The 23,964-nt window shown below is 42.4% G+C and overlaps 2 protein-coding genes, 1 long non-coding RNA gene and 2 other non-coding genes across 6 annotated transcripts in view; 2 read left to right on the top strand and 3 right to left on the bottom strand.

Moving 5' to 3' along the window:
* Positions 1 to 23,964, bottom strand: part of LOC135898704 (uncharacterized) — a 183,162-nt gene that overhangs the window by 43,445 nt on the left and 115,753 nt on the right. Inside the window, exon 2 of the long non-coding RNA XR_010563398.1 lies at positions 4,587 to 4,664. This is a non-coding gene — a long non-coding RNA (uncharacterized lncRNA). The remainder of the gene's footprint in view (positions 1 to 4,586; positions 4,665 to 23,964) is intronic.
* TRNAS-UGA (transfer RNA serine (anticodon UGA)) lies at positions 5,865 to 5,937 on the bottom strand. The gene has a single exon. It is a non-coding gene; the product is annotated as a tRNA-Ser (tRNA).
* Positions 6,332 to 6,404, bottom strand: TRNAS-UGA (transfer RNA serine (anticodon UGA)). The gene has a single exon. It is a non-coding gene; the product is annotated as a tRNA-Ser (tRNA).
* Positions 8,803 to 12,096, top strand: LOC135898701 (very long chain fatty acid elongase AAEL008004-like). Its single transcript, XM_065427801.1, has 2 exons — positions 8,803 to 8,882; positions 10,829 to 12,096. The coding sequence occupies exon 2, from the start codon at positions 10,861 to 10,863 to the stop codon at positions 11,719 to 11,721; it is 861 nt and encodes a 286-aa protein (XP_065283873.1). The 5' UTR covers positions 8,803 to 8,882; positions 10,829 to 10,860; the 3' UTR covers positions 11,722 to 12,096.
* Positions 17,006 to 21,986, top strand: LOC135898700 (very long chain fatty acid elongase AAEL008004-like). Of its 2 annotated transcripts, XM_065427800.2 has the most exons (3): positions 17,006 to 17,206; positions 17,237 to 17,271; positions 20,994 to 21,986. In XM_065427800.2, exon 3 carries the CDS (start codon positions 21,039 to 21,041, stop codon positions 21,906 to 21,908), a length of 870 nt encoding a protein of 289 aa, XP_065283872.1. In that variant the 5' UTR covers positions 17,006 to 17,206; positions 17,237 to 17,271; positions 20,994 to 21,038; the 3' UTR covers positions 21,909 to 21,986. The 2 variants fall into 2 exon arrangements, with proteins under 2 accessions (XP_065283872.1, XP_065283871.1); XM_065427799.2 differs by having other exon boundaries at positions 17,007 to 17,271.

Genomic DNA, 23,964 nt, shown 5'->3' with positions numbered 1-23,964 from the left:
AATTAAGTAGGCGCATTTATGAATACGGGGGTAATGACCTATATGACATCAGCGCAAATGTACAGCGTAAAAACTTTGGATCAAATATCCTAGGTGAGCCTACACCATTTCGTGGTCCTGCACCCTTTGGATCCTGCGACACCATTTGTAGAAAATATTTCGGCCTCAAGGTTTATTATTTTCCCGTTAGAAACTCCACCATTAGTCTCTTAGCCTGGAAAGCAGGAGGCCTTTAACAATGCAAATGCTCCATCACCGGAGGCTTCACATTAATTTTCCCGAAAACTGAATTTAAGAAAAGCTGCAAGAAAACTATATTAAGTGTCATCTCAGTTTACAGGCTGCCGACAACTCAGGTGGTTAGGCAATCGGACGTTGTCCTATGGTATAATGAAGGATCGAAACAGAAAATGTGACTGCTTTACCGAACTTCTCCAATCCTGTTATACTGATCACAAGGCAAGCTCGATGGTCACACACAAGATAAATGACAATATGCATGGTTCGCCAAGATTGTCTGAATGAAACACTTACTAATACTTCAATGTTGGACGACTTCGAACTAAACTACCATAAGCCATTGGCCTAACATCTGTGAACATTAGGTTACATAACGCTATATATTAAAACCAACTAAATCTAGTCGACTTAACCACGGCTGCATTGTACAGCCTTTGTAGAATGTTGTCGTGCTTTGTCAGACGTGCTATCTCTGTGGCTGTAAGCTCTTCCGACAAAGTTTCCAACAATAGTAGATGGCCTGATGGCCATGGTTCATCGGCCTGTTCTGGTAATGTTCATCGGCTCAACGCATCTGCGTTTTGATGGTTCTTGCCATGCCTGTAGAGAATGTTGTAGTCATAAACAGATAATTTGATGCACTATTTCGTGATTCGTGGTTAGGTCACATGAGGCGTTACCTTCTGCAGACCCAATATGCCAAGCAGCGGTTGATAATCAGTGACGAAAGTTACCTTTCTTCGCGCTAAATATTTGTGGAACTTATAAGCTGCAAAAACTGCAGCAAGGCCTTCTCTGTACAGCTGAGCATAATTCCGTTCTGCCAGCCCTAGGGTCCCAGATGGAAAAGCGATCGGTGTTTCTTTATTCTGGCCATCATGCTGAGAAAGAGCTGCTCCTATGCCGTATGGTGAAGCATCGCGTGATGCAAGAAGCTCCTTGTCTTCGTCGTAGTGACCCAGTATGGTTTCACTGAGAAGCAATCTCTTAAGTTGTTCGAAATATTTTTGATGCTGGGTCTCCCATTTCTACGTTGCGTACTTCTGAAGCAGCTAGTAGAGCCAGATGGCAATTGCAGCCCTGTAATTCAAGAATATGTGGTTGATATACGGCATTCTGAAAAATGACTGAAACGCCTGATTGCTATTTGGTATTCGAGCCTCAGTGGTAGCTCTAACTTTTTATTCGTTTGTCTGAGCCCGACTCTCCAATTCGGCGTCTTAGGAAAGAAACTTGTTGAACTGCAAAACAGCACTTTTATTTGGCGAGGCAAAGTTTGCACTTTTGCAGCCTCTTGAGAACTTCCAATCTATCGGCGCGTTCTGCGGCATCCTTTCCACTGGCGATCACGTTATAAAAGCATGCACAAACGCTTCTGATGGCAGACAGCATAGTATCCATGAAGCGCTGAAAAATCGCTGGTGCTGCATATATTTCAGAGTAACCGTTTGACAGTGTAGAGCACGTTTAGCGTCTTTAGTGTATCTCAGCTGTCTCCAGAGTCATGTGAAGTTGTTGGTAAGCTTGCGCAAAATGCAGGGTGCAGAAGATTTTTCATCCCTTCATGTTGCTGTGCCCCTCATCTGCTGTGTGAAGCGGACAAGCTGCCTTCTTCGATACCTGATTTACTGTACAATGGCAGTCGCCGCATAATCGCAATAACCTGTTCTTTCGAAACAGTACCAGAGGCGTTGCCCAATTCGAATATTCGGCAGGTTCGATTATGCCCTAATATTGCAGTCAATCCAGTTGACTCTACAGGAGAACGCAGCGCGAAAGGACTCGGCCGTGCTTTTGGAAATCTTTGCTTTGCTTCTTCTACAATTTCTAGTTTCACAGAATGTTTGACATTTCTTGAGGTGTCCCCGTTGAACACAAATTGATACTTGGCCAGTAGCTTGGAAACAAGTTGGTTTGCATGATACGTATTTGATGCCTGTTATCTGTATACAAAAAAAGAAGAAATCATTTTCGTTCGAGAAGGTTTCACCCTGCTTCTTTGATAACCCAAAAGTAGTAATCTATAGCCGTCTTGTACGTGTGGGTCACTTCCACAATTGCACGACCTAGAACTCGTGAGTATGTGAGTAGGAAAGCGTTCTTCGTCTGAAGCCATGGCGGGTCATGTGTCCATGAGTTTCAACGTAGCCTCACTGGTGAGTGTGCATGCTGCACCTGATTCAACTTCAAAATCCAAATACTTAACAAAGACGCCTAGCTGGATAATTACTTTCCGTGTGCTGGATGTGCCCATTAGGGTGTTAAGTTCGCACAACGCCGTGTCTGGTGAGTCCTGATGAGCCACGACCGGTGCTGAGGCCGCTGTCCTGTTATTCCATCCGACTGTTATTCCAAGTTATTGTGCAGCTTTTCCCCGGGACATGTCTTGAAAGCCATTCTACCTACATTGCTAGATATAGAAGGAACCTCTTTATCTTGGCCATCACTACTTGTAATGAAGGCTGCGTGGTTGTTCTGTGTACGTCAGGCGACTGCCTCGCTGACAATAACCTGTCTCGCCCGGCATCGTCATGTTGCCGTATGTTACAACGGCATCGTCATGTTACAAAAAATTTATAGAAAGTCTATAGACAATTTATAGAATTTATTTAGACTAGTCTATAGACTTATGGCCTTAGAATTTTTGTAAACTAGTCTTTAAAAACTCTGGGTCTATAGACTGTCTATAGACTTTCTGTATATTATTGAAAACACATTTGCAGACAAATGTCTGGCAGAATGTCTACAGACAAAAGTCTTAGGCTTATACAGTTTTACTTTTGTAGACTGTACTCTATAGAAGCTCTATAGATAAATAGCTATAGGCTGTCTACAGAGAACTCTCAATACACTGTCTATAGACATTTCTTTAGACTAGTCTATAGATAGTCTATAGACTTATGGCCATACGCTTTAAAGGACTTGTCTATAAAATGCTGTATAGGGTTATAGAGTTCTACTTTTGTAGAGTGAAGGCTATGGAATGTCTATAGACAAATGTCTATAATAAACATTTTATAGACTTTAGTCTACAAAAATAGAACTCTGTGCAGCAGTTCTAATTTTGTAGTCTGAAATCTATAAAATGTCCATAAGAAAATGTCTATTGATGGTCTGTAGACCTTTGTCTATAGACATTCCATAGACTTCAGTCTACAAAAGTAGAACTATACACAGTTTTACTTTTGCAGACTGAAGTCTATAAAATGTCTATAACCAAATGTCTGTAGACTGGCTATAGTCATTTAGCTATAGAAATTATATAGACTTCAGTCTACAAAAGTAGAACTGTATATTCCTATACACTTTTCTCTATAGACATTCTGCAACCATTTGTCAAAAAACATGAATTTTTATTATTCTGTAGACAGCTTAAAGAGTGTCTATCGACTCACACATTTTTAGACTAGTCTACAAAAAGTGTACGGTCCATCAGCTGTCTTTAGACAATTCCAGCAGATCAGTCTATAGCTAATGCATAGACTTTAGCTTTACACTATAGGTCGATTATTGTGGATACACGGTATCCGAGCTAACATAAATACAGTGAAGCTGTTCAACGAAGAATAATGTAAAAAAAAAGGCAGTGCAGTAAGATCCGAGTGTAAAACTTATGGTGTTCAGCCGTCAGAGATCTCACCTGTAGGTCTTCTTATAATAGTATATCTTGCACCGTGTTCTTTTTATATCTTTTACTTTCGTTGCCCAGATGGGCTAAACTAGCCGGGATCGACACGTTATATACTAGCTATATAAACCGCATTTTGCCAACTATGTTTCGAATATATAAGAACACTCGCTCCTAGAGTTGTTAATAAGCCGTCAATTACAAATGTCTATATGTACTGCACTCAGCATGCATATGGGAACACACCCTGGGAACTGTACATAGAAAACCATGCATGCGGATGGAAGCAGTCAAAAATCTCAAATGCATCTAGCCGTAAATCTTTATGCAACGCTGCATCAGCATTTGGGCACAAGCACATTTAAGAAATATTACAGTTGCATGCAATGTATCCGCTTGAACGAAATCTGCTAGCTATCTGCTATGTAGAAGTTATTTTACATTTTTGTTTACATATGGCTGCAAAAAGTTTTGAATGTTCACGTGTTGCTTCTGATCTGTACTTATGTATTATTGTCGATAGCTTAATAATGCTAGTGAACTAGCGGCACTCACACATGTTGCATAAAGAGAAAAAAAATTGAAGCAATTCAAGTAGTTCTTAATCATGCAATGCCAGAAAGAAGAGTGCACTGACATTGCATTAATTGTTTTTATTGCGTGAGACAAATTTTCTTAAAATGCAGGTCTTGAGCTATGATCGAAAGAGTCTACTTACCGATTTACAGACTGCTTCCACTTGGCAAACAAGGTTGCCAGGCCGGTCTTGACCTTCGTGTCATATGTTCCAAAGATGCTTCAAGTGTATGGGGCAAATAAGTAGATGCAACAACGTGAGGCAAAAATAGCAATTGTGTATTCCTTGTATGTTCATTAAGCAGTTTAATATATTTGCTCAAAGCACTTAGGTCAATACTCAATGCGGTTTAAGTATGAATAAGGGCTGCTTGGTGTATACGAATCAGCACTATTATACAATGTTTCATTTTTTTGGCTGGTAACTAAGTATGCCCGCGCAGAGGAATATGATCTGAAGAGTGACTGGAGTATTCACAGTATGGTGACAAAGATTGCAATTTATTTTCCTCAATTCACATTTAAATGTCTTTCAAAGCTGCTGAGCACGAGATAGCGGGGTCGAATCCCGGCCACGGCGGCCGCTTTTCGATGAGGACGAAATGCGAAAACACCCGTGTACTTAGATTTAGGTGCAAGTTAAACAATCCCAGGTGGCCGAAATTTCCAGAGTCCCCCACTACGTCGTGCCTCATAATCAGAAAGCGGTTTTGGCACGTAAAACCTCACAATTTAAAAAAAGAAAAATTAGAAAAATGTTTTTCTCATGCGCTTAAATAAATGGGCCATTGGCTATAACTTCAACAGAAGGCGAATGGATTAACTATTGATATGGTAACTTAGTTTCTTACAGATAATGAGGCCTCTTGGGCATGCTAACACGTTTGCAAGTTAGGTACACCACGCGAGCACTTTGTGTAATGGCACGACAGATATGCACCGTCTGGGAAACAAAACTGAAACTATAGAACCGAGAAGAGAAAGACAACACGAACACCGGTTTTTCGGCGTTCGTGTTGTCTTTCTCTTCTCGTACGTGTTCAATTGTGCGCTGGAACGATGTTTCATAATGCTCCTTAGAAGTGTTTTCCCGAGCGTGCAGAAGCCCCCGATTACACGCTATGTGCCGCGAGCGGCCAGTCACGCAGCAATATATATATATATATATATATATATATATATATATATATATATATATATATATATATATATATATATATATATATATATATATATATATATATATATATATGAACGAGAAGAAAGGGGGTTAACCGAGGGGCCCGATTTTTATTAGTCATATCATAAGAAGCCAACAAACACTGACACCAAGGACAGCACAGGGGAAATTACTTGTGCTTAATAAATGAAATAAAGAAACGATAAAGTAATGGAAATTAAAGTGGATGAAAAAACAAGTTGCCGCAGGCGGGAACCGAACCCACAACCTTCGCATTTCACGTGCGATGCTCTACCAATTGAGCTACCACGGCGTCGTTTTCCCATCCACTATCTTGGGTATTTCTGTGTCCTAGTAGAACCCTGGGAGTGTTAGCCAGCGCCACCACTCACAGACCTTGGCGGCGGACGTGGAACGTCTTTTTTGCCGCAGGCGTCACGAGAACGTGATCTTTTAGGGTGAAGGCAACTGGTCAATAAACCCACATATGCTACCTGAAGGCATCAATGTTGCCGGATTCGAGACCCTCGTTATGTAATGAACGAGAAGAAAGGGGGTTAACCGAGGGGCCCGATTTTTATTAGTCATATCATAAGAAGCCAACAAACACTGACACCAAGGACAACACAGGGGAAATTACTTGTGCTTAATAAATGAAATAAAGAAACGATAAAGTAATGGAAATTAAACTGGATGAAAAAACAAGTTGCCGCAGGTGGGAACCGAACCCACAACCTTCGCATTTCACGTGCGATTCTCTACCAATTGAGCTACCGCGGCGTCGTTTTCCACACCTATTGGCACATACCCGGCGAGCCAAGTTGGCATCAAAGAGATTAATAGAAGACCAGCCCAGACCGAGTGGCGCATACCCGGTACTCCAAGTCGGAGCCAAAGAGTTTCATCGAACACTGGTGCCCACCCAGTCCCGCATCAACAGTGACCCATGTCGGCGTGAAAAATCTTCATTGAAGAGAAGACTCAAGAGCAACCACCTCGATGGTTCAAATAAATGTTTTTTTCTCTCTCTCTCTCTCATTGAAGAGAGCCACGTATACACATTGGCACATACTCAGTGACCCAAGTTGATGCGATGGTTGCTTTCGAACCCTGATCTCAACACTGCAGCCCGATGCGCTAACCATTCGACAACGGACTTCCCAGTGACCCAGGTAGGTGCAACAACGGTTAGATGCATATATAGATACATCGATAGAAACATACATACATAGATACATACATATGTACATCGATACATACATACATAGATACAAACCTAGATAGATAGCCCCTGGAAAGCGCGTGAAGTACCTGAAGAGTGCTAACGCATTAGAATGTGTTTAAATATTCTGCTGTGACTAGCCGGTTAAGTGGCACACAACAGTTGCCCGGGCGGCGAGAGACGACTGATGACCGAACGCCGCGTCTCATAGTCGTATATTGTATAATACTTTATTTACCAGCTTGGCTATCGTTAGCTGGCACAGATTGTATATTTCGCAATTGGTTATAAGCCCACATTTCTGCAAAATGAATATAACTTCACTATTGCTCGCCTGAAATCGCGCAGATAGTACATGGGCCTTAAAATAAATTACAAAATTAATAATTCAAACTTTTCTATCAGCTAAAATAACGGAGCTAGCAATTTTTTGTGCGAGTAAGCCTCACTTCAAGTATTCCAGCTAATGTGGCAGAATTGCGCTATCTGTCACCGGAGGTTATTGAATATATCCTTCCACTAAAACATTGCCTTGCATACAACTTAAACATAGGTAGAGCGTCCTCGGATGGCACAAGTTTGTTCCTGCAGAGCATGTATACGCTTCTTGAAACAACTATTTGCGTTGAAGTTCGGGCTGGAGCCCAGAATTTTGGAATTTTTCTGAACGCTCGTAACCTGAAGCGTTGCTACTGCAAAGTGACATGGTTGTGGCGGTTTACCGGTAAATATCCTTCCTTAGAAAAGGAAAAAAATAATAAGAAAATATACATGCGTGCTTCGGGCCCTCCTAATTGTTATAGTAGCCATGTTTTGAGGCAACAACACCAACATAGGCAAAAGTGTTCACGTCAGTACACTATAGTCTTAAATTGGATGGCGCAATCACCCATGTATTACCAGTGCCTCGGCAGGCAAGTGCTGCTTCAAGAGTTCATGTTACTAAGAAAGTTGCCTTAATGTCACAGGAGTGTCGGAAATCTGTTCCACATTTCATAATGAACAGAGCTGGCATGACATAAATATAGAAGAAGAAAGGCCGCACGGATGTAATTATTTCCTTGAAAAGGGTGCTTTTTAGTTTCGCTGGGCCAACCGCTCAAATTTCCAACATGAAAGCGAGGCTTTTCATAGGCATCAAGTATCACTAAGAAAGCATTAAAGGATTATTAGCAACTGCACCGCCTCATAAATAAGCAGCAATAAATTGGAAAAAGAAATGAAATGATAAATCTTAGAAGTGTGGCTCTGTTCCACACGCACACTTGCGTAACTGCCGTCTATGTAAGTGAAGTAACGTTAACTCTTGAGCACAAGTGTTGGTCACGTTTCATCACGTTACGTATCGTTCCAGTCAAAACGCAAAGGCTTCCTTTAAGATGAGGGTTAGAATCCCGAGGCGATATAATTATTACCATCGGCTAATAGGCCGCTCAGATAGACTAGAGCAGCTCTCGCAAATGTCATGAAATTACAGTTTCCACAATGGAAATGCGCAATTTTTCTGCATGCAAATGAAGACTGTCAGCGTCATCTGAAAATACCAGATCTCTCAAGATTTTGTTTGCCTACTTCTTTAATTTGCAGGTGTGTTAAACCTGCAATTATTATTCCAACAATCGGCGCAGAAATTACGCATGTGCGTGCGTATACTTAAGGCATTGTTTCCGGGCGTAATGCACAACATTCGAGGGAACGAAATGTAAGCTGGCGCGAACCCACTGTCATTCAAGCTTGCAGCCACATGCGTTTCCGCCCTTTCATCCAACTGGTCTTTATGAGAAAAGGACTTCGCTTCTTCTTCCGTCACGCAGAGTTGATACAGGCGTGAATGTTTTGGCTTTGCGCCCTGTGCTGGTGGTTATAGGTGCCCAAGCATCGTGTTTTGGGACGCTGCCTTGACTATGACAATACCCTCCTTCAGTGCGTCGCAAAGAAAAGCTCATGAACGAATGCGCCGGCTCAGTGTGGCCCGAAACACCAGCAAGAACAAGAACCTGAGATCCCAGCTCCAAGCGGCAGCACGTACGTGTCAGGTAAGCGCAAGCCTATGGCCCCGTACTTTATTGTAAATTCTTTGTGGCAAAGAAAACAACCGGTATGATCTTGCGCTAAAGCATAAAAAAATTCATACGAAAGGTTTAGTGTATTTCAAGAAGGCGGCTAAGTGAGCATACATGGTAGCTGGATACAACCGTGAACCATGTTATTTACTGTCTTGAGAAGGTGGTCTTTCTGGGTCGCCCAGTTCGCGCCTGTGTCAAGAGACTACTGAGAAAACGCCAATGAAAGTATCTATCACTCAGACATTTCTGAACGTAGAAGAGCTATTTCACCCTCGCGGGTGAAATAAGCATTGCAGTACTACACATTTAGCTTGCATCCATAAAGAGCAATGCTCACAGAAGAAAAATTATGTGACCACAAATAGGGCCATTGACAATGCGTGGCCAACACACACACGAAAAGCGATGAGGCCGTCTTTTCTTCTTCTTTTCTGCAGTACGCAGAATAATGTACATGCAACCTCCTTGCAAGGCATTATTAGAAATCAATTTTCAGTTACCGAGGGGTTCAACTATGCCGATGTGACTTACCTGAACACTACAGGGCCATCCCAAGCTGCCTGTTCTTTCCTTTTCTTTTTGCGATGTCGCACAGTTCATCTAATGACGTGCACTGTTCTCTGAGCTCAAAAATATATACCCGTTGTCTATGAAATGCACCAAATTTATGCTGCTAAAGATATATATAGGGCAAGCTGTGTATGAAAGAACGCTGAATACGGGAATTCGCCTTTTTGCTGGCGCGGATGTGCATTCAGTCAAATGTGATCCTAAGAAATACGTCGAGCTTGTTCGTGTTTATTGAAGGCAAGCACCAGCTTCTGTTCTCACTGCCGAAACTTCACTGAACATAGGCTCCGAAATTCTGTGTCATGCCTATATAGTAAATGAATGTGAACATACAACCGTAGCACTTATTTACGCGAGTATGATACCCATCGCATTCGAGGAAACAGCGCTGGCACTAATGTCCCAGATGGTAGTTCGGTTAAGTCCAAACGGAGACGTCACTCTCAGTCAGTTCACGCGATCCAAAATCTGGCTAGATAGTACTACAATCGGCCAAAATTGAAATTAATCATTTCAGTCCGCCTCTCTCCGCTTTCGAAAAGGAAAACTAACGTGTTCCCCATCTTGCTTTGGCGTTGCTAAACTAAAAATGCCGTTTGGAATTCAGCTTCTTTTGTTCCAGAAGCTCTTAGATGCGTACAAAGCAGTAGGCTAGACAGCACCTCGGTAGCAATCCGATGAAATAGCGCGCGCCTTTCATCTAATATTGCCCACAAGGGCTCCACTAAGATGGATAAATATTGAAAATGGGGTTATGAGAATAAAAGAAAAACTAAGAGCTTTAGCTTGGTTTACGTGAGTATGATTATATGTAATATTTAGTGGAGTGGACTTTTCCAATTCTAACTTATACGAAAAAACAAACTATATTCTTAAAGTGTTCATTGGCATTTCAATGTAGTTGTTAATCAGCATGTGCATTTTCTCATCGCAACTGAAATTAGGAACCATGCTAGATACGTTTACTTCAGATGCAATATTTAGGTAAATACAATTCAGAGAGAAAACATACTTAAGCTAAGTTCCTGTCGGAGAGCAATACTGGGTCACGCCAGCACACTACTCGCCTTGCCCATTTCGATTCCTATAAAGCAACCTGAAGCTCTCCATAGATATTTTTCTGGCTTGTAGCAACATCAGAGCATGTATAACTAAAGTAATTCGCGCTGATATTCTCATCGAACTTGCCGATGACAAATTTTCCGAAATAAGATATTCTTTATGTTTTGTGGGTGTTAAGATCAAGATTCCTGTATGTTTACTTAGGCGAGGTCTTGCGTGCTCGTTGTTTAAGGGCAATGCCTTCTATTTGAGGCAATTTCTCCCGCACGTGCTCGTTTTCGCAGACGTTTGCTGCTACCCTCGGTGAGGATCCACGATGCTGACACTTGTCCTGGCTCCCGTGAGATACCTATGGGAAGTGTACGAGAAAGGAGACCCCCGAACGAAGAACTATCCTCTCGTGCTTAACCCCTTGTTCGTGTTCCCCTTCCTCGCTGGCTACTTGTACTTCGTGAAGGTTGCCGGGCCCCGATGGATGACGAACAAGGAGCCGTACAGAATCATTAACCTCATCCGTTTCCACAACGCATTCATGGTCGTCGCTTCTGCCTGGTTTCTTTACCTGCTCCTCAAGTTCACGTACCTTCCTGGAGGCCGCTACAGCTTGTGGTGTCAGGGTATCACTGGCTACATGGACGAAGAGATGGCACGCTATTACAAGTACGGCTGGTTCTTCATTGCAGCACGCTATGCCGATCACTTGGACACGGTGTTCTTCGTGCGCCGTAAGAAGTTCACTCACATCACTCACCTGCATGTCATTCACCACACCATCGTCACGATAAACATCTGGTACTGGTCTCTATACGCCCCTGAGGGACAACCGGCGTTCGGCCTCGGTCTCAACGTGTTCGTGCACATCATCATGTACACCTACTATCTGCTGGCAACTATGGGACCGGCTGTGAGGAAATACCTCTGGTGGAAGAAGTACCTGACGAGACTCCAGATTGTCCAATTTGTGCTCTCCATAACTCACATGTCGATACCACTGTTCGTTGAGTGTGGATTTCCAAGACACCTGATTGTCATAGCCAACCTGCAGACATTCCTAATACTGTGTTTGTTTGTCAATTTTTACGTAAAAGCTTACGTTACCCGAAAAGATATTGGATCTGGTAGCGTTCACGTGCGTTTGACCACAAATGGCTGCGATGCACTTCGCAAAGAACAATAAATTGCGCCAGCTGATGTATAAAAACAAAAGCAGATTACACGTTGATAATGAAATGTCATCAACGAACGCTTGATGATTATGATGCGAAAGCCGTTGAATCTTAATTTTAGCACTGAAACAAAGAACAGGCTTCCATGAGCAGATGTGAGAGTAATTGATTTATTATAAGCTTTGCTAGGCGTTATAAGATTTCCTGGAATTATCTACAGGCCTTAACAATTTAACTAAAAAGGAGGAGTTCACGTTTCCGTTATTTCATCAAACTGAAGAAAATACGTTGCTTACAGCAGTATAGCCGGTTATCTCCGTATATGTGTGGTAACGATTTCATGGAACAAGTAACTATAAGTGGCTCTGTTTTTTGTGATTCCTTGAGCACAAGCACACACTTAGCCTAAATTTTGTAGGCATAGTTGGGCCCGAGTACGTAGACTAATGTTGTGAGGAAGTTGATACCGGTGTCGGTGAGCACATCAGCAGAATACACTATGCGAAAGAAATGTGGGGGTGGGAGGCGAGATATTGATGAAGTCTTTCTGCACTTAATTTGTAATAGTGGAGCACCTGGTTTGAAGTCAGCGTCGGGCCACAAGCACTGCCAAATTTCACCGTCTTGCGTTATACGAAACGTCTCCTTGTGCATTTTAAAAATTAATTTCATTTCTTGCACTGGTCTTTTGAGGTGTCATAAATCCCGCATTGACTGCATAAACATATATTGATGTAAAACACCCAGAATATTTGAATTGTTATTAAACACATCAATGAACCAATCTCGCGCAAAATTTGTTTAAATGCGTTGTTGTGCATTACGACATTTGTATTCAATTGAATCCCATGCTTATTTAGGACCAGAGCTGTGCAAAAAGAGCTTGTGTTCCTTGTCATGGTTCTGCATAAACTATACATGGCATAGCAAGCCCAGTAACGAGTGATAACTTCGTTTTTAACTTGGCTCTTTAGTAGAAGCATTGCATTTTCTAGTGTAATGCTGGTAGATAGTGAAGCAGTGTGTATCAAAAAAGTCTTGCTGGTATTCTTGCTACCATCATATCCATTATTGTTTCAGTCGGCATCTTCGGAATTCATCATCTCTTCAAAATAGTACTGAAAGCGATTTCGTTTGTTGTACTACGATTCACTATGAATGGTATATGGGCAATACGGAATCACGTCACTCATGCTTAGCTCGAAAAACAAACACGAAGGTGCTGTAACCTGAAACAAGAATGAAGGTCTTTGGCAGCAAAGCCAAAACCACTTGATTGCTCGGGAAAGTGGCGTCGACTGCTTCCTTTCCAAAAATATTGTACGGCTGTCATATCTCCTCAGTCTTATGGCGTGCAACATATACTCAGTGGTGGACTATGCTACGCAGCAAGCCGCTGAAATCTCGGAGGCCACGCGCATAGTCCACAGGTGAAATCAGATCGCGCATGCATATATATATATATATATATATATATATATATATATATATATATATATATATATATATATATATATATATATATATATATATATATATATATATATATCTGCGATCTCATAAAGACTGAAAATCATTTCACTTCATTTTAATTTTTGCCATTAATTTACCATTTCTTTACTTCAGTTAGTAAGTACAAGTAATTTCCCCTATGTTGTCCTTTGTGTCAATGTTTGTTGGCTTCTTATGATATGGTTAATAAAAATCAGGTCCGTCGGTTAACCCCCTTTCTTTCTTTCTTCTCGTATATATATATATATATATATATATATATATCTTCAGCCGAACTCTGCTCGCACGTTTCACTATATTCCTTTATTTAACTAAAATTAGTACGTCCAGGTGTCCGGCACACCAAGAGGTCCTGCCGATTGATGGGTGACAGCATTGTGAAAGGGGGGGGGGGGGGGCAAGGGTTTTTTTTTTCGTGTGTTTGACAAGGAATTGTAAATGCCCTGCTGCGCGCAGTGCAGTTGTAGTTGGCTCACATGTTCACACTAGCCCCTGCAACAGATCGACAACGTTTCCTTACAACGTTCACAAAGTGCTCCGGGGCCCTTTAAAAAATTATCAGAGATAAACATCGTGGTGTAGTCGCCCAGCCCCGAATGAAATCACGGTATAATAACTGGATTACTGGAGGTCGGACTGTTCGTCCAATCAGGAGTTTCGCGAAGCGCCAACCGGAATCAGCTCGTTCTAGGAAAGACACAAGACGGCAGCTTCATTTTGCGCCAGGCTTTTCACGTCACACATAGGTTGGAGAGAGAGCCGCGCATCGAGGTGCCGCGTGCGTTATCACGTGATTTGAACGAATAACTTGACGCCAGTGATTTTGACATACGTTACCCTATCGAAATGCAAAAACCCGCAATTAGACATTTATACCGTTTCCTGTCAACATTTCATTTAAAGGGAAGTGCCGTAACATTTATCATTGAAACGTAATAATGCGATTACTTTTATCTAGCGAATAAATTGCCTTGGTCCTTTCTTCCAGATAATGTCCGCCTGGCCACATAAATTATCTTTAGCGGCGTAATTCAAGTAAATCTTGTAGGTTTTAAAAAGTTTGCCATATAAAAAATTCCACCTCGCACTTACATCACTAGTGTAGAACACTTCTGCATTGCAACCGCATAGAAGCTCTCCCAAACCAGCAATAAAAATAGACTCCCCACATTTTTTACACATCTGCAGCGTCTTATAATACTTATATAACTTTTTAACAAAGCAGTGTATATAAATCTACCACCTCGCAATGCATGTTTCTTGCTCAAACAACTAAATATCCGATGAAGACGCAAAGATGATTCGCCTGTAATGAAAAATAGCACAAAATGAACAATATCACAAGATGGGTTACAGTGAACCAGTGCACCGAAGTGTGATATAAAGGTATGTCATATAGACTTCGTGTTCATTATGAACATGTTCCATATCCGTTCCATATCTATATTTGCTGGGACATGCGCGCCCAAGGCTCCAGCGGCACACAAGCATCATTCATCGATATCAATGAGTGCCGCCGGCGCTCGCAGCAATTGAACTAGCGGCATCGCGTACACAGATATACGAAAATATAACAAACCCAATGTCGTCTACCAGCAGGGCTTTCTTCTGTGGTCTACTGCCCTACGTATAAAAAGGAGGAAAGGAAAAAAAATAGAGCGTGTGCGCATGACAATGATAGTTTACAGCGAACCATACACACTTGCGATGTATGTATAGGCACTTGTCCGGCGCGCGTCGCCACCCACACACGCCTATCACGCGGTGCTGATAGAAGAACATCACAGCTAATGAGCCGCCATGCCAGGTCTATTGCATACGACACGGAACAGATGCCGTCAATAAAATTCACGGATCTCGAGATCTGAGAAAAAAAACAGAAGCTTGATATCTCCGCTGCCCAGGAATGCACTCTGGTATTCCGATTTCCAGTCACTATTAGTGTACGTGAACAGTATAGTACAGTACAGTTCTAACGGCTATATACGGCCGCAAAATGCTCGAAAATATAACGTTTTTCACAGTATCCACTGTTCACAAGCATTTGTGGTCAGCCGCAAATGTGAATTGAATATCGTTCTTGAAGAAGGGTAAAAAGAAGGACACCGACCACTGAACGAATACGTATTGACGTATTCATTCAGTGGTCGGTGTCCTTGTTTTTCCCCTTCTTCATGATGCCTCCCGATCAGACGGGCTTCCGTCAAAACCTCGACTTCAATATCGTTGTTGTCTCACATTCTCGCAGCCTAGTTAGAATCATGCTAACTTCGCACGCGCAGTAACTAAAGGATTGTAAAATGTAATTAAAAAGGCGCCCATTCTTTTATGTTCGGTCGCACTCGATTCGGATAGTGTAATGTACACTCGTTGAAGGCTCTGTCATTTTAACCCGCCGCGGTGGTTTAGCGGCAATGGCGTTGCGCTGCTAAGCCCGAGGTCACGGAATCAAACTCCGGCCGCGGCGGCCGCCTTTCGCTGAGGGCGACATCCAACAATGGCCGTGTCCCGTGCATTCATCATCATCATCATCATCATCATCATCATCATCGTCGTCGTCGTCGTCGTCGTCGTCGTCGTCGACGTCGTCATCATCATCATCATCATCAGCAGCAGCAGCAGCCTGGTTACGCCCACTGCAAGGCAAAGGCCTCTCCCATACTTCTCCAACAACCCCGGTCATGTACTGATTGTGGCCATGCCATGCCTGCAAACTTCTTAATCTCGTCGCCCACCTAACTTTCTGCCGCCCTCTGCTACGCTTCCCTTCCCTTGAAATCCATTCCGTAACCCTTAATGACCATCGGTTATCTTCCCTCCTCATTACATGTCCTACCCATGCCCATTTCGTTTTCTTGATTTCAACTAAGATGTCATTAACTTGTGTTTGTTCCCTCACCCAATCTGCTCTTTTCTTATCCCTTAACGTTACACCTATCATTCTATCATACACCCGTGCATTGGGGGCACGTCAAAGATCCCCTCGTGGTCAAAATTAATCCGGAGTCCCCCCCCCCCCCCCCGCGCCCCACCCCACTACGGCGTGCCTCATAATCAAATCATGGTTTTGGCGTGTGAAGTCCCAGAACTCATTCATTCTCTTTCCTTTCTTTCTACATCCACCCATGAAAACTCCGAAATGGATCTAAATGTCTCTATATATACCACGATCTTGACGATTTTTATTCCTCGATAGACTCGCAACGTACGTTTAGTTTTCACTGTAGCGTTAAAATGTGCTTCCAGCGCCCCTGCTGTTTTGTCCTTCGTTCCGTTTAATCACCTTTCTTCTGTTAGAGCCAGTGCATAGTTAAACACTTTCGCTTTATTTTCTCGCAACATCAGCTAGGCAAGAAATAACAGATAGAACAAGATCCGGGGGGTAGTGAGTGGGAACATAGGCTTACAAAATCCACACAAAAAAAGGTTAAGCACAGCACATTATGTACCTTGTTCAGGCTCGCTTAAGGTCCAGCTTCCACACTTAAAAATTCAAAGTCAGCACTTGTCTCGGTTCTCTCACCCCTCTTCATGGGCGAAGGTCTCCGCATAATTGCCTAAAGTAATTACGAAGGGAGCGAAAAGAAAATTAAAAGAAGGAAGAAGCAAACAATAAAAATGTGCCCCTCTCTTTCGTGCTCGCACGGTCGGGATAAGAGCGCACCATCGCGCTGCATGCACATTGCGTGTTGCGGGCAACAAGAACTCGGCACAGGATTACTTCTTTCCCGCTTGCGACATGGAAGGCAGAGGTAGTAACCACGGCAACAAGAGAAGAAAAAAAAACGCGACCTTGTTTGCACTTGTGACGTTGCAGAGTAGTGAGCGCACGTCGATTTTATTGTTCTCGCACCGAAGGTGCGTGGTCTACACTCCAGGCCAACGAGAACGCCACCGCCCGGACGCGGTTCCCCCGAATGCACGATTTCTTTCCTTTCCTTCTCCGCTCGAGTCAGGAAGGCACTTAGTCCGCTGTGTTTGGCCAACATTCACGCTCCTGGAATTCGGATAGCCGAAGAACAAAGAACGCCTGGACCACTTGTAGCCAGGTAAGAGGAACGCTTGAGGCGCGTTTAATTTTGCGTTGAGTTTATGGCATCCCGCAAAGCAAAGCTTGAAGCGTATGTCGTTACCCATTTGATTAACAGCATACGATATGTTTCAGAAACACGTTAATTATCAGTAAAACGCGCTTGAGTTTATTGTTAACAACTTTAATGTGGATATCTGTGTTCCGTGTACTCTAGAAACAAGCAAACTTGAACTTTAAACGTGAGACATATAAAATAGACTTGGCAACCATATTCAGCGATGAATATTGTAGTGCGCAAAAAAATATCGTGCCAATTCTCGTTCCAAGTTAAAGCAGAAAGCTTTGAGCGTATATTAACACTTTGTTTTATCCCGACGGCTGGGACTTTCGGTAGCAAGGCATGTTTGAACCAGGTAATAAATTTTCAGCCAACCAATGATAAATAAAATTGACTTTCGTATTACTTTTCATCGTACTCCTATCTATATATAACCACTGAACATCGCAGCTGACTATTGGTTAGAGATGTGAACGCAGTCTAACAGGGATCACGCTTTCGCCAAAGCGCCATCAACGAAGTCACAGTAATTAAGCAAACGCTGGTATTAAAATTACGTCACAATAGAGCCTTTACTTTTACTGTGGTATTTGTATTGCTGTATAGGAAGATCTATTTGCAAACGTTATTTTTGGGTAAACCACTCTCCGCTCTCATGAACTATTTAACGCATCTTCCACCACGGCATAGCATCTGTATAGTGCGTGTAGTCAAGGTGTCCTTAATTAGGGGAAATTCGACCCTGCCGGGATCACTACAAATCAAGCGGATTTAAGTCCTTGTAGCTTCCTATTACCTTTCTTAAATATTTAGAAAACATTTATACCGACACATTTTGAAGAGAATGAAGACATGATAGAACGCGAGCATAGTTGTTAACAGAAGTTCACAAAGTTACCGTGAAGCGCGGTGATGTGCATTGATGCACAACTTTACAATGAAATTAATTTGAATAAAGATTAATTTATCATAGATATGATGGGTAGGAAAACCACAAAAACGTTCACGTGCCTTTTTCTTGACACTAATCTCACGAGAGTACTAAACGTGACAGAAGTTGCTACATCAAGAGAACCATCATCGCTTAGCTCCAACGGCTCTATTGAACCACAGAGAGCTAGCTGTGCGTAAAATTTTTATCTGAGACACTAGAAGGATGAATAAAAGGACACCTTTGGCATTTTAACTATCATTGAGAAGGTATCGAAAATGTGAAAATTTTTGTTTTGTACACACTCGTCCCATTGACAGACTCACAGTGCCATCAAGAAACCTATTTTAAGGTTCGTCTGAAAGAATTTCTAGATAGTTAACCCAAGCTACTGTAGCGATGATATACTGAAAGTCGATGAGAATGTTTTGACTACAGCTGCATTCAAAAAGAATCAAATACTTAACTTAGGCGCTCAATTATGAAGAGATGTGTACCCAAATATATATATATATATATATATATATATATATATATATATATATATATATATATATATATATATATATATATATATATATATTATAGTTTTATATTGGCCTTTGGTAATTTCAACAAGTGCTGCTGAGATGGCCGTGCTCAATCAAGGCGTCACTTTTTGTCGAGAACGAACACCTAACATGCCAGCGGTTCGGTTGTGTGCCTGATCGTAACATGGTCGATTCCTTTGACAATCAGCCAGGTCTTGAGCTGAATGCGCAGCCGCAACTAAACCTCCTCTAGTAATGACGAGCGAGGTTACCCTCTCAGGCATACTTAACACACACTTGGGTTTCAGAAGTCCAGCAGATAGTTAGTACAAATTCTCTGTTCGATTCATATTTGTTTGGGCTGGCGTGTGATTATTGCAACGATGCCGCTATCTGCGTCAAAAGAATTCTATGCACTTTCTGGCTGTACTGGATTTCCTTGTTCAAGGGATGGAGCTGAACGAATTCTTTTTTTAAATTCTTTTTCCAGAATGGTAGGAAGACACGTGTAAGGTAGTTAGCAGAAAATAGTTTTCTTTCCCATAATGGACAATAGACAATAAACTTAACGGCAACGAAACGGCAAGTGTTCCTTGTTACGCGGCCCAATTTCAGGAGTGCGATCTCAAGTGAGTACATAGGAAAGGTAGAAATTCAGCCTTGATGGTACGACATACTGCAAGTGGGTCGCTAGGTACAGGGACAGACGAAGGGTAGAACACTGTGCTAACTGGTCCAAGTTAGCGCCTGTGTTATGCCCTCCGTCTGTCCCTGTTTCTTGAGCTTTACTAGCATAGTATATAGGGGAGAGTGGGAATTCTCCTGGCCAGTGCGTAGCAATGTTTTCATAAACGCAACACACGACGATGAATATTTTGTGAAACACACTCATTTCAGGGAACGAGAAGAAAGGGGGCTAACCGAGGGGCCCAATTTTTATTAATCGAATCATGAGAAGCCAACAAACAAGGACACCAGGGACAACATAGGGGAAATTACTTGTACTTACTGACTGAATTAAAGAAATCCACTTTCGTTGAGATTAATTTATCATTTCTTTAGTTCAATTAGTAACTACGAGTAATTTTCTCTATGTTGTCCCTGGTGTCATTGTTCGCCGGCTTCTCATGATTATTTCAGGGAAGTGATAAAGGAGATCTCATTTCTTCCTGCACAATTGCCCCCGAGGGAAGGTCGATAAGGAGCGCAAGATAACATTGTTGTGATTTTCTTGCCATTCGCTCATGTACCAGGGTAATTTCTCGCTCATAGGACTACTTATATAAGGAAGCATGGCTCCGCATACAGACAGGTTAGCGCAAACAGTTTATTGCTGAAGTCGCAGTATGTGTGGAAGTTAAAAAGCATTTTTGTCTGATATGGTAATGGCAATGAAAATATACACACCTCAGACAACACTGTTCATTTCTTTGTTATTGAGATACTTTTATAGCCTTTTTTATAGTGTCTTCTATACCAGAAGCGCCATTATTGAGAGTTTGACAACTCGCTCATTCACCAGCCTTTGCTAGCTAACAATAGATATCAGAATAAGGAATGCCTATTAACTGTCCTTCTACATAGTAACTAAACCTTTTGTTAAGTTGAATGGTCCTCGCTTCCACCACTCAATCAACAGAAATGATCTCTTTAGCTGTAGATACACATATTCAATAAAAGCACTTATAGCTACATCATTCAAGTTCTTGTAGATACCGGAAAGTAAGTACCTTCCTTAAAATTATGGTAAATCTTCTTTAATCTAACTTGATGTCTTTAAGCATAGCGAAAATCAAAATTTTGAATTCTAATAAACTATATTCAAGAAAACACGTTGACAGAGATCTCCCTTCTCTTTCTGTCATTCGTATTACCACCAAATACCTCGAATAATTTTTTATCTCACTCGCTTAAGCTTAGGTCGCATGTCCACACTCTAAAATATAACCTATTTTATTTACGGCGTATTTCAAGCTCACACTAGCCCTAAATCAGTACAGAAAAGCTCACCAGAGTCATGCGAGATGGAAGTTAACAAACAACGAACATCATCTGTTTTAGTTTCCAAACAGCCACGCATCTGAGCCTTTTATTCGCGTCTGATAAATTGCTCGTAATATTTCCTTTGTACTTTTTTGGAGCTCTGTGTATAACACAAAAGGAAAAGAAATTAACACACACGCGCAGCATATCTTAGAATATTGTGCTTTCTTTTTCAGCTTTTCCCTTCACCATCTTCCAGGACACCAGGCGTCAGCGACAAGATGTCGTTCACAGTGAACCCTTTCGCATTAGCGGACAGGATCGTGCAGATGGGTGATCCCAGGACCAGAGACTACCCGCTCGTCGTAAACCCACTTTTCGTGTTCCCGCTCGTGTTCTTCTATTTGTACTTCGTCAAGATCGCCGGTCCGCGCTGGATGAAAGACAAAAAGCCCTTTGACATCATCAATGTAGTGCGCGCGTACAACCTGTTCATGGTCGCAGTGAGCGCCATATTCCTTTACTTGCACCTGAGGCTCACATACTTGCCTGGTGGCCGCTACAGCCTGTGGTGCCAAGGTATCACCGGCTACACGGACGACGAGCTCACCCGCTACTACAAGTATGGCTGGTTCTTCGTCGCTGTGCGATACGCCGATCTCCTGGACACTGTGTTCTGTGTGCTGCGCAAGAAGTTCAACCAGATAACTCACCTGCATGTCATCCATCACACCCTGGTGACGGTCAACGTGTGGTTCTACACTTTGTTTGCGCCCGAAGGACAGCCGGCGCTAGGACTGGCCATAAATGTGTTTGTGCACATCGTCATGTACTTCTACTACTTCCTTGCCACGTTGGGCCCAAACGTTCGCAAGCACCTCTGGTGGAAAAAGTACCTGACCACAATGCAAATCGTGCAGTTCGTCATAGTCATGGCACACATCTCCATACCGTTGTTCGTGGACTGTGGATTCCCTAGGTCCATTATAATCATCGGCAATCTGCAAACATTGCTATTGTTGTGCATGTTCGTGAACTTTTACATTAAGGCGTACATGAATAAAACTAGTTCCTCAAAACCTATTGCACAGTCAGAATTGAAAGTCAGCGGAAACGGGTGCAATACTACCCAAAACGACAAGAAAGATTGACCTATGTTTATGTGCCACAGCTACTGTGTAAATTCAGAACATCTAATAAAAAACAAGAAAATCACATTTACACTCTTTTTCCTTTTTCTGTCGGATTCGCTTGTCAGACTTACCAGCAACCAGTAAATCTTCTTCCCACAACATTCTTTTTTGTTTAAGTCATCAATGTCAACTGCAAGATACAATGGTGACACATAACGAGACCGGGACATATCAGGGTGAGTGTGATATCGAAGGCCTACGGGGACGCCATTTTAGTACATCCAGAGATGCGGAGTTTAGTAGATTGGAGTGCCCTTTTGTGGAGGAATTAGTTCCTCGGATACGTCCCCTTCACCATCTCGTATTGACCAAATGGTGGCACCACCTCTTAAATAAACTGCAATCGCATTGGCTGCTTAACGCATTTATTTTGCCCCGAGTGCCTATGACATGAAGACTCTTGTGGTCTAGCGTTCTCCACAAAGCAGCTTCTGTGTCATGTACACGGTCGAGGGCGCATCGCATTCAGCATCTTACGAACTCCTCACAAATAACAAAAGTGGAAGCAGAAGAAATCCGCGCTATGGCACTCTTAATGCGTACGTTTATATCTATCATTCTATTTTTTTTTTTTTTGCTGGGCTACGAAAGACACCGACAATGTCACCTTCGCCATAATACAGCATTTCCTGGTCGTGTCTCTACAGATCATTCCCCTCTCCTGTTCATCCTGGAGCAACTGCTACCATAGCATTTGTTTTGTTTTATGCATTCAGAACTCGCTCCCTCGTGGGTTTGACCGAGCCGGCGAAACCTGTCGTCCCAGTAAGAAAGCGGAAGTCATTTTCCTTAGCTACTGAAATCCTCGAAGCAGCGAAGCAAAATCACGCCTTTCACATTTTGATGCCTTCCAGCCTGCGGAGGCTGTCATTCAGTGCTCGTCAGCTTTACCGGCCCTGGGAGGAGCGGCTCCTTTCTGTTCCCCGTTATGCGGGCGATGACACAAATGAAAGTATTTCGTCACGACCACGCTCATTTGTGGGTCAAGTCCTAAATTAGACATGTGCCCGCCCACGTACAAGATCCTGTGAGAGAAGTTACCCTCCCCAAGACTGTGCTGCTGCTGCCGACATATCAAGCCAGTGTCGCTTGAATCAGTCAAGGGCTCCAGCCACGCACAGAGAAGTCGCTTAAAGTGCACCCAAAGTGCGAGCTCATTTAACTATTTTTCAGTGTGACGTCGAAGTAGGTGAGTTTCAGATCTTACTAAACTACTTTCATTATTTTGGGTATGTTCGCTCAGAGTTACATTTCTAGCACTTCCGGCGTACAGTGCAGTGATAACCAGGTATAATTATGACGTCTTGTGTAACTTCCACTTTTACAGCGGGAACTAACACTTTCTTTTTTGGTCATGGGTGAGCATCACTTGGTGCCCATATATTACATTGGTATGCATGCTAAAAGAATTTGTTCAACAGGATCTCTTCGTTAGTTGAAAACAAAGGACTTAACTTTCCATGAGTGTTACTTAAACCGCTCGCAGTTGGTTAAAGAGCTTTGTACATTACTTTGTGCGCCACCTAAAGCTAGGGAAAGAGTTCCGCCGAATGGAAAATAGCAATCCCGCAAGATGTGGCTAAATGTTGGCGGTGAATTTTTTTGCTTAAGAAAAAGAACAGCGTTAATAGGATTCGCAATGGATACGTGACCGCGATGCTGATAGCACAGTCGTAAACATAACTTTGTACGTTTTCCATTTCTTCTTTAACCACCGTGTTTTGTGGACATCGCACACTCCATGAATTCTTCTATATCAGCAATATTTCAGATGCTTCACGCATACTCGGCGAGCATTAAATAAAATTATCGCAGGTGCTTAGTAGGGTGTTGCTAAAGCAGTACACATGATCAAACAGAGAGTAGCTCGCGAAGCCGTTAGACTACTGTAAGACGTGCGCCCTACTTTACTGATGCTGAAAGTTGTTCAATTTGTTTACTGGCATTGTAGAATATGGCAACAGCACTAGGAAGACGATGACAAACAAGAACTATACATGATGTTAGGTGCCTT

Source organism: Dermacentor albipictus, chromosome 3 (genome assembly GCF_038994185.2).
Source record: "Dermacentor albipictus isolate Rhodes 1998 colony chromosome 3, USDA_Dalb.pri_finalv2, whole genome shotgun sequence".
Lineage (NCBI taxonomy): Eukaryota > Metazoa > Arthropoda > Arachnida > Ixodida > Ixodidae > Dermacentor > Dermacentor albipictus.
Note: the sequence above shows the minus strand (reverse complement) of the source record. Positions and strands in the feature narration are given on the sequence as shown.